An 11,743-nucleotide genomic window follows, 5' to 3' on the forward strand; every position below is an offset into this window, starting at 1 on the left:
TCCACTTTACAATTATGTGCAACTTTGTGTTGGTGTATCACATAGAATCCCAATCAAATACATCAACGTTTGTGGTTGTGATGTGACAAAATATGGAAAAGTTCAAGAGGTATAAATACTTTTGCACCTTCAAGAAATCGGATGATAGACCACAACATACTGCTGAACATGAGACATACAGTAGAGCTCAGTGTTTATTGAGGGTCATGGTGTCTTTAAGAAGCTGCCAGTCCTTCCCTTGGGCGTGGTGGAAAGACTAAAGTGTGTGTGTGTGTGTGTGTGTGTAAGAGAGAGAGAGAGAGAGAGACACACACACACACACGCATACGCACGCAGAGGCACCAGCAGCTGCTTTCTGCTCCACACGGTAAGACCCAACTCGCTTCTGCTCTTTCATTTTAGCTTGCATTAGGAGTGTATGAGATTAAACCTGCGCCCTGGTGCGTTCTTGTGAGACAGGGGTGTGTTTAGTTTTACATCTGTGCAAAATACTATCTAAGACTGGAACACATGTACAGAACTACTAGTGTATCACCTAACAACTGATGTAGGGTGTAAACCTAATAGAATAAATCATAAAGGTATTATTATTATTATTTTATTATGTATTATAACACAACTCTAATGCTTGGACAGAAGTTCACAATATAACGTTACATTTTTTTTTTATTTCCATAATTATGAAGTTACAGTTTTGAATTTTAAATTAGAATTTTTTATATAAAGGTTTTGCTTTAAGATACATGTTATTGAAACAGCAAGAGATAGTAAGGATACTACTACTACTGTTATTATTATTATTATTATTATTATTATTATTATAAACCCACTCTGATAGGATCCCATATTAATGTTGCATGCTTTTTATTATATTATCATTAAAACAGAAAAACTTACCCATATTACCACAGCAACCCCTCGTGTGTATGTTTAACTCCTCTCTGTGTTTACCTTGTAGGTGTGTATGTATGTGTATACCCCTGAGTGGTGAGGATGAGGTCGGCTCTCCTCTTCCTCTTTCTCTCCTCACTCTGCTCTCTCCTGCTGCTTTCCCACATCCCCATCATCTCCGCCTGTAACAAAGCTCTGTGCGCCAGTGACGTCAGCAAGTGCCTCCTACAGGTGAGTCGAGACCCGCCACTCTTACCATCCGTCTATAAAAACATAATAAAACTTATCTGACGATAGTGGTTAGTACTGTGGCCTCGCACTTCCAGAGTCGAGGGTTTGATTCTTGTCTCAGGTCTGTGTGCATGGAGTTTGCATGTTCTCCCCGTGCTTGGTGGGTTTCCTGTGGGTACTCTGGTTTCCTCCCACAGTCCAAAGACAGACAGATAAGGTTCATTGGTGTTCCATAGTTTGCTCGTAGTGTGTGTGTGCGCGTGTGTGTGAGTCCTGCAATGGATTGGCACCGTTCCAGGGTATACCCTGTGTCTGCTGGCCCCCATGACCCTGTACATGATAAGTGGTATAGAAGATAAATGAATGAATGATTGTTGAGGGTCTTAATATTAGTCAAATACAAACTTAGGCAACATTTTTTTCACCATGTCATTATTTATTTAACAAAAATGAGGGCAAAAAAATTATAATCTGGGTAATACTACAGTAAGTACCCCATGATACAATACTTTGTAGATCAACCTATAGAAGCAAAATATACATACGGTATTGTGCAAAGTCTTGAGCTATTCTTAATTTACTGTCTTCATTTATTACATCACAATAAATGTTGTAGGTTAAATTAAATTAATTTCTTTTCAACAAATGCAAAGTGCCTAAATATACAAATAAAAAATGGGTTATTTATGTAGGAACCTCAGCAGCAACCTCATTTCCCCTCTCGTCTGTTCCAACCACTCAGCATTCAGCATCACCGGTATAATAATCACCGTTCTGATCATCTGCACCTGTTTCTCACTGGGTCAGGCCTTAAGTTTGATGTTTTTGTTTCGTGCCTGAATGATTCATAGGTCACTGTGTGGTTTAACAAACACAGACTGGACTGAAAATGAGGGGCAAAAAAAGTTCTTCGGTCAGCCTGGAAAACTATACTTCAAGACTACATTAAGAAAAACAGACGGAATTCTGGCTCAAGACTTTGGCACAGTACTGTACATATCCCCAGACTTGATTTTTCCCTATGGGGTCACATAAAGGTCATGGTGTACCAGGAAAAAGATATGCTTCTCATCAGTCAGAACCAAGGAGTCCAACTTTTCTGTGTTTTTCTTATAAATGTGTGTATCAGTGTTGCATTTCAAATATTAGACTGGGTTACTTGTTTTTTTGACAACTTATGTCATGTAATCCTGAACACAGCCAGAACACAGGATCGGTGCTGATTAAGTTTATTTTATGTTAAACCGATAACTCAGAAAATGTGTGTGCCAAGTTTATGCAACATGGGAGTGACCGATCTTACTTCTATAAAAAAAATTTTTTTTTAATCAAGTTAAGTTAAGAGCTGTTTTGGAGAGCTGATTTCATATGTGCCCCTAAAAAACAAATTTTTAGCGTCAAATACAAATTATTCATATTTCTTAATGAGTATTGATACTACAATGGGTGTATCATATAAAAAGCTTGTAGAAGTAGATGACAATGGATTGTAAAAAATGTTGCTTAAATTGAAAAAAGATGGTTTTTGGTGAAAGCTTGAAAAGTGACAAATCTGTAGTGTCCGTAACCATGTCAAATACATGTTGCAATATCTTAAGAATTTTTTTGCATTTAGAATAATACACTTTTGCAGGATCTAAATCGGCCAAGTTTCATATGAATGACAATCAAGATTATTGAAAGATTTTAATTTTTTTAAAAAAAGTTACGGACACTACATAAGAGGGCATATTTAACATATTTAACATATTTAACATATTTAGCAAATGTGTTTCTTTTTATCTGATAAAAATATAAATGTATATGCATATTTACGAACAAAAAAAGAAGCATTAAGTTTAAAGTAAAATTGACTTTTTTCACCTTGGTGAGACACTTTAAGCACCAATACCATGTTTTGGCCATGAGGTGATTTTTATTTGGTGCCTTTACAATATTGTAAGCTAGGCTTTTTCAGTAATGGAATGCAGTGATTTAATACCTTACCTGTATTCCCTCTCTATGTGTGCTTGCACTTTCTGCATCAGTCGTTACTTTTTATTATAATTCTGGATCAGATTCTATGATTGTATGTGAAACTGAAATTATGTAGTGAAGCTTGAAAACATATCTTTTTTTAACCAGTCTTATTTTACAATGGATTGTTTTACTCTTATTCATGTGCTCTGGTTTAACTGCGTGTCTGACATTTGTTTTATAGACAAGGCGCTATGAGCTTTCATCCACACTGGACAACATGAATCAGAGTCAGCTGTGTGTGTGTGTGTGTGTGTGTGTGTGTGTGCATGCTCAAACATGTGTGTGTGTGTGTGGCCGTTCTGTGAAAGCTTAGTGAGTCAGATCTCAGTCAGGATGTTATGTTTATAGTGAGCATGTGTTTCTCCTAAAATGGATGGAGAGAACACGGGGGTGGGAGACAGAAAAGTGGAAAGAGACAAGAAAACGTTAAAGGAGGGCCGAGAACAGCAAACAGAAATGATATACGGACGGCTAGAGACGGCTAAAGGAGGGGGAGGGAAAGAACAGCAAACAAAAGCGAGGGGAACCAGAGACAGAAAGGAAACGTGAAACTATGAGAGTAAAAAAAAGAGGGACAGAAATAAGAAAAGTAAAAGCCGTTAGATATGGATGAAGTTGAGAAAAGGATAGACAGAACACTCAGCGTAGTAAAGCTCTATGGTTTTGTACTGCTGGAGTTTATTTCTGTTGTCCCTCTCCAGCCCCGGCATGTGACGTACCTCTTCATGGAATGCACCTCTCCTCTCTTTTCCCCCTTCCACACTTTTTTCACTATCAGTCTTTAATGTTCCCTTTAATCTTGCTGTGTGCTGAGTGAAGCGTTATAACCTGAAAATCCTACATCTGTCTAATGTGCTTTTTTTTTGTTTTACTGGAATGAAGCAGAGTGCATATAATTAGCCACCTCATCTACGTTTCACTCAGTTGTAAGCACTATTCCGTGAATATTTCAGTCCATTTCCAGCTTACAACTTGGAGTTTTGACTGCTTTGATGTGCGGCACACTCCTTTTATTTACTTATTTTCTAATACAACTGGTAGGTTTGGTTAATAGATTTTTTATGATACAAAGCAGGGGCATTCTATAAGTAGGGACATCCTGGTACAACCCCATTTGGAATAAAAAAATTCCCTTCGCTTGAGTCTAAATTAATGGAATAACAACTTTGGAAGTAAGTGAATTCTGGACAACATTTGACTGTGAAGCAGAGATTAAAGAAACAAAATCAAAAAACATAAGCATGTTCTTTAAAAACAATTATTATTGTTATAAATGCAATATGACATTTGTGGTTGTGGTTCCCAAACTATATCCTTAAAATTATGTGACATATAATTTATTTTGTAAGGAAAGGATTATATGAATATGAAAGTTGGGAAAATATGAGGGCAAATCCTTTATGGTAAAAAAAACCCTTTGTGCTGTAAAGGAAAGTTGATGAGTGGAGGTGGAGGTGGGGGTTTGGGAGTAAAATGTTTATGACTACAATGATCTCTATGATTTCTATACCTAGCAGGGATGGATGTCTAAAAGACCAAAAAACAAAAAATAACATACACGTGTGTGTGTGTGTGTTCTAATTGGTCTATAATATCACTTTATATTTTTATTCCTGGAATTTAAATCATTTAAAACTTTCATCTTTTATGAAAATAGCTCCAAGTGACACATTTTGTTTTGTTGATAAATAATCATGCCATAGTGCACTTTTCTACCACGTATATCATGACATTTATGAGTCCATTCGCAAACACAGTAATCCCTAACTGGATGTTCAGATGCATTTTTGTACTGAATGGTTTTTCCTTCCTGTGTTAAATTAAAAACATTTGGAGGTCTGTCAGGTCCGGAGGTCTGTATTTTTTTTACCCAAGTGCTCCTATTACTCTCTCCCTCCCTGCCTGCCTCCCCAGACCCCTGTCTTTAGAATTGTATTAGCAAAATACATTAAAAATGTTATAAAATGTGCTTTGGCTGCCCTTCAATACACTTTAAGGTATTTATGTGTGGTAAAAGACCTCTGCTGAGTCAATCATATGGGAATTGCAGCTATTTTAAGACACAATCTCGACTTAGGGCACTAGGTGTAATTTAACTGACTCGTTAATAAAATATGCATGGTTGCTACCTGGCCATAAAACCTTGTTTTAATCACGGAGTAACTGGTGTGCAAAGGGAAGTTGTTAGCAGTGTGCTGTTTTAAAAGAAAGTACAGGAACCACAAATAGACCTTTAATCGAATTACGTCTGACAAACAAAGTGAATGTAGCTGAGGCTGAATTCTGGATAAAAAGAAAAAAGGAGTGATTTTTTCTAGAATAGAGATTTTCTGTCTATAACGAGGTTTGACACTTCAATTCATAAATCATAAATATATTTCACCAAAATGGCAGGAAAATGTTTTTTGAATTTATTTTTAGGCGTTCTGCAGTGATTTATGTGGGATACGATGTCTTGCCAGTTAAGTGTGATTTTCATAGTCATGTTTAGACTAAATTGTTTTAAAGCTATATTTCTTAGAAAAACGGGCATATATTTTATTATAATTTTTTATATGCTTAATACATTAAAATGCTAAAACATACAGTATGTATACAAACATGAGTAAATTTTGTAGCTTTCAAAATATTATATATATATATATATATATATATATATATATATATATATATATATATATATATATTTGGATGTGTAATAGTAAGGGCAAGTCAACAATAACATAATAATAACAAGAGTTTTCTATTTTATATGACTTTTTCTTTTTCTTCTTCTTCTTTTTTTTTGGTTTTGTAAATATATTAATACCTTTACCATAAAACAACATCTCATTTGACAGTGCGCTCTAGATTGGGCTCATATATATATATTGTTATTAATGTTACAAAACATTTGGATGTGAAATAGTAAGAACAAGTCAAGAAGAACATAATTACAGCAGTACTGAGAAGGGGAATTTCTCCATTCTTGCACTTACACAGGCATCTGTACGCTGCTTTATTCTTGAGCTCTTCTCCTTCTCTTTCACCCTGTAATTACCTCTAAACATATCCATAATCCTGCTCACTTTCCTCACTGAGTCTTTTTTCAGCTCTGTGATTGTTTTTTTTGTTTTTCATCATACTGATCTTTGTGTAAAGATGATTGGGTCGTGCCAATTTTTTTTTTTCTATATTTTTACTGTTTCCATTTTCTACTGTTTTTATTTCCTAATCCTGTATTTATCCGTGTGTCTGACTATTCCAGGCTTCCTTTGGATAGTTTTATTCATTTCGTGGCAAGTCTTGGACATGTTTGTGTTTGTCTTTCCTTTAAGCATGTCATTCCAAGTGACTCAGACTGTATTTAGCTGTGATGAGGTTCATATTGAAGGCTGTCCATGATGCAAATATTACTTAGAAATCCTAAAACAGGTGGAAGATATTTATATTTTATGTATATCACAAGAACTGCTTCTGTGTGTATTTATGTGTGTGTGTGTGTGTGTGTGTGTGTGTGTGTGTGTGTGCGCGTGTGTGCAGGGCCTATGTCAGTGCCGACCATCAGAAGGAAACTGTTCCTGCTGTAAAGAGTGTATGCTGTGTTTGAGCACACTATGGGAAGAGTGCTGTGACTGTGTGGGTGAGTCGATATTAATCAGTAAAAAATACAGAAATAAAAATACACCCAGAACCATTAAGATTTTTTAAGTTGCACTCATTTCATAGACACAGACATATTTGTCTACTTTTAGTTTCTAGCATTACCCATTCACAGTGCCATTAGAACCTGATGATTGTGGCACTAGTAAGTTTTAGCAGTTTTATTTCTCCCTAAAGGGAATGATACGGCAGCGTTTTAGTCTTTAGTGCTTTAGTCTGCCCAGCTCTCTCACCTAATCCTCTGTACAGTCTGACAGGAAAGAGGGTGTGAGCTGAAATGAACCAGGCACAACATGTCATCATCATAACAGAGTAGTTTGACCAAAAGTTACTTCTTTTATTTGCACTAGACTTGGGAGACTTGGAAGCAGTTGCATAGTGCTGGGACAAATGCAGGCAAAAAAAAAAAAAGTACTGTAGCTTTGCAGAGGAGAAAACTATTTGATATATAAAACTGAATGTGTTCTTGATTTGCTTCTTGATTGAACTAATAAACATTGTGCTAAACATAACATTGTGTGTTCATGTGTACATTACTAAAGGTAATTTCGTATGGGTTTTATTATTTATAACTATATTTTCCTTGATTTTCCTAAAGTTTATTTATATATTTTTTCTTATTTTATTTCATATTTATTTCCTATTGATAATCTTTTTTAAGGTCACGGACGGTCGTATAAGCATTTCACTGCATATTGTACTGGATATAAAATTCATTAAATTAAAAAATAGCGACTTTTCTCTTGGGTTTTGATTTTGAGCTACAGTAAGAGATAATGCCTTTTAATTAAATGACCTAGCATTACTGTATGTATAAAATCCTCTCTCCTAAGGTTAAAATTTTAGTATCCATATCAGATTGTTGCTAATACTGTACATGTCTTTAAGCAAATTATTTTGAAATCAAGTAAACAAAACAATATATATTATTATTATTATTATTATACATATATATTTTTTTTATACAATATATATATATATATATATATATATATATATATATATATATATATTTTAATTATTATTTATTTATTTATTTTTTAATGTGTGATGTGCTACTGTATGTCGCAGACCAAAACAATGTGACAAAGTGACTATACTATCTACTATAAATCACATCAGGACCAAATTATTAATTATTATTAATGTACAGTATTGAGTTTGGTTTCCTTAGAAAACTTTTCGCAGTTGGTGTGTTCGAAAACTCTTTACTGTTGAAAATACTGTATTTACTGAAAAATATTAGAAAATCAAGACCGCCTTCAAGACTAACTTCTGGACAGGTTTTTAAAATTTTAAGTTATTAACCGTAGTAGGAAAACCAGTTAGCATTGGGGCTCTGACTATTACAACTGCTGTCTTAAGGACTTTAACATTAAATAACATTTTTAATATTAAATAAAATATACAGTATGGTGTGGGAGTGTCAGTTTTGTGCTGTTGAATTTTTTATTAAGTTTGACATTTATCCAAATAACCCATCAGTTAGAGATAATAATCAGTAATATTTCATCAAATAATTGCAAATTAGAACTTAACAGATGAAACTATTTGGGCTTTTATATTACTTGTGTCACATAGGTAATTTGTTAGGATTATACCTGATGAAGGAACGTGCATTTTCTTATCTTTCATTATTAATGATTAATTGGTTATTATGATTATTATGATGTGTTGAACTATCAGGTTAAGAAAAATGTGTGAAATTTGCAACCCTACTATCCTACTATCATCTCTATGTTTGTTTAATACATTTTCCCTAATGTTCATAAACCGTATATTGAACGGTGTTAGTGATCCATAAACATATATGTCTGATGGTCGTAGGCATGTGTAACCCCAGGAACTACAGCGAGACCCCGCCCACTTCTAAAAGCACAGTGGAGGACCTTCATGCTCCCATTCCGTCACTCTTCAGGGCCCTCACTGACGGAGACACTCCCATCAACATGATGGTGGTGTCATTCCCTGTGGCCGAGGAACTCTCACACCACGAGAACCTTGTGTCCTTCCTGGAGTCTCTGCAGCAAGAGCATCATAACATCTCGCTACCTGGGGCGAGCGTCCACGACACTTATGATAAAGGTAGCAGGATGAAAATAAAAATCCTTGTCATACACAAGTCATTTGATTTATTCCACTAGCTCTCTCTCTCTCTCTCTCTCTCTCTCTCTCTTTCTCTGCTTCCATTGTTTCTTACTATGGTTTCTTCTTTTCTTCTCTTCTCATTTCTTCTTATCACTTCTCTTTTGCTTTCCTCTTTATTTTTCCCTAATTTCTGCCAATTTTCATTTCTCTCTTCATCTTTTTACATGTTTTTCCTTTTTTTTCTCTTGCCTTTTTTAGTACCATGTTTTATTTATTATTACTGATATTGGTGTTTTGTATGTTTTGTTTTCATTTCATTTCTTTTGTTGTAAATCATTTCTTTTTTTTAAAATCCTATTAGTACTATTCTGTTTCTTCTCTTCTTTTGTTTTCTCTTATTTGTATTTTTTACTTCCCCTCGCTCTTCTCTCCTGTCTGACAGATAACCTGTGCACGGTGGTGTATTTCGACGAGTGTGTGTCCATACGCCAGTGTAAGCAGTACTGTGAGTCAATGGGAGCGTCAAAGTACCGCTGGTTCCACAACGCGTGCTGTGAGTGCATCGGGCCTGAGTGTGTGGACTACGGCAGCAAGGCGGTCAAATGCATGAACTGTCTCTTCTGATAGTGCTGACTCATAAACACATACACACACGTTCATATGGGCCTGTGTTGGGCCTGTGATGCCATTCCATCTTTTGTTGCTGATGGCGTGTAATATATCTTTCTTTTTTTTTTTTTACACTGATTTTCTGTTGGTTGATGATCTAATTTATGTGTTTAACCCTTTAATGTCTGTGCAGTGTGGATCATTCTTGGGCACTAGATGGCACTCTTCCTGTGCGCTCACGTAGCTGAGCTTAAACGTCTATACAATTAACCATCAATGTAGAGGACACTATGGTTTGCAAACATATATGAGTATTCTTATTTATATAGAGTATCAATCCTTTGCTGTAAGAAACCTATGGCGGAATTGTTTTATTTTATTTTACCAAATACGGCATATTTTCGAAGGGTGTTCAAGTCAAACCGGGACTTGTGATGAAGGCATTAAAAGAACTAATATTTACAGAAGACTTCTGTACAGTCGGTGATGAGACTCTCAGCCGCAGTAAAATATTTAAATGGTGCAAATGCTTTAAAGAAGAGCATATGTATGAAGAGTATGCTCGTAAATGATTATTCAGTTGTTCTCGGGAACATTCGGTGGGTGGAATGCCTGATCATTGAAAATCGAAGGATAACTCGTCACTAACTTGCAGAAGAGATGAATCTGTTAGTGGAAACTGTACACTCAATCACCCATAGCCACCACTTCTTTGGTTCTTTGGAGGCCAGTGTTTCAGACATGAGGCAAGCGGTCAAATCATGGCTTCGGTGTCCTGAGTAAACTTTCCACCTCGATGGTATCCAAGCACTACTGAAATGCTTGAATAAGTGCATTAGTGTAGCAGAGGATTATATAGAGAAATAAAGGTAGTTTTTACTCTCATAACTGGGTTCCCGGTTTGACTTGAAGGCCCCTCGTATATATATTACTTTACAGTTCCAGGAATTATTGCCTCAAACTATAGCTGGTGTTCATACCATGAGTGAATAAAGTTCATCCCACAATAAGCAATATGAAAAACACCATAATGAACAGACCTGAGACTTATTTAAGTTTTCAAAAAGCTTTTAAAGTTTAACAGAGAGCAAGTTCTCATTTCATTAAAAATGTTATAGTTTTTACATGGGTTTCATGTTATTCATGGACTGATGAGCGGACATATTAATCGATAGTGGTGTATTTCAGAAAAGTCTTCAAGGAAAGAATTTTGCACATTTTTGGCTCATTAAAACATTAAATGTAACCATGTAAAACGTATGGTGTGTCTTTATTGATTAATTCATTCATCTATCCATAGTCTATATCACGGATCCTAAACAGAGTCCCAGGGAGCCTATTCAAGGAGATTTGGGGCACAAAGTGGGGTACACCCTGGACAGGGTGCCAATCTATCGCAGAATGAATGCACATAGACCCAAGGTGGGAATCGAATCTTGCCCAGGCAGCACGGTGGAATAGAAGTTAGCACTGTGGTCTTGCACCTCTAGAGTCCAGGGTTCAATTCTCACCTTGGGTCTGTGTGCATTCATCCTGCAATGGGTTTGCATACTGTTCAGGGTGTGCTCCTTGTGTTCAAAGTCTCCTGGCCCCACTGAGACCCTGTATGGGATAAGATGTATGAATGAAGAAACCTCTCCTTAGTTATTTCCTAAAGCAGCATGTCTGTGAGAGGTGTTTTATTTCTATAAACCTCCTAAACATTTTATATGGCTAATTAAGCCAAATTTGCATTATTTAATAAATATATATATATTTTTTTTTACTGTAATGGGTTATCATTGTTGTCATGTTTGGTGGCTTAGTGGTTAGTATTGCCGCCTTGCACCTCCAGGTCCTGTGTTCGATTCCCACGATGGGTCTGTGTGCATGGAGTTGGCATGTTCTCTTGTTGCTTGGTGGGTTTCCTCCGATAGTGCAAAGACATGCAGATTAGGTTAATTCGTGTTTCTAAATTGGTCTCCACGGTCTCTAGTTGATGGAGAGAGTTTTGCTAATTTAAAAAAGACAGACAGTATCTACAACTGACTCATTTTGCTAAATAAATTGGTCTGAATTTGTGTGCGTGCATGTGCATGTGTGTGTGTGTGCATGTGTGTGTGTGCTACTACACTACAAATTACAATGCCCTTGCCATACTCTTCACAGAAGAGTGATTTCACTAATGGATTTGATAAAAAGTAAAGGATCCGATGCATTAAATGATTCAGCCAACACATTAAAACTGAAGGAATTGACTCTGCAAATATGGACAGAATAAATG

General features: G+C 35.9%; 1 protein-coding gene across 1 annotated transcript; it reads left to right on the top strand.

Moving 5' to 3' along the window:
- Positions 1 to 296: 296 nt before the first annotated feature.
- twsg1a (twisted gastrulation BMP signaling modulator 1a) lies at positions 297 to 9,595 on the top strand. Its single transcript, XM_053486193.1, has 5 exons — positions 297 to 367; positions 959 to 1,122; positions 6,664 to 6,763; positions 8,611 to 8,868; positions 9,314 to 9,595. The coding sequence occupies exons 2-5, from the start codon at positions 994 to 996 to the stop codon at positions 9,493 to 9,495; spliced, it is 669 nt and encodes a 222-aa protein (XP_053342168.1). The 5' UTR covers positions 297 to 367; positions 959 to 993; the 3' UTR covers positions 9,496 to 9,595.
- The last annotated feature ends 2,148 nt before the right edge of the window (positions 9,596 to 11,743 follow it).

Source organism: Clarias gariepinus, chromosome 25 (assembly GCF_024256425.1).
Source record: "Clarias gariepinus isolate MV-2021 ecotype Netherlands chromosome 25, CGAR_prim_01v2, whole genome shotgun sequence".
Classification (NCBI taxonomy): domain Eukaryota; kingdom Metazoa; phylum Chordata; class Actinopteri; order Siluriformes; family Clariidae; genus Clarias; species Clarias gariepinus.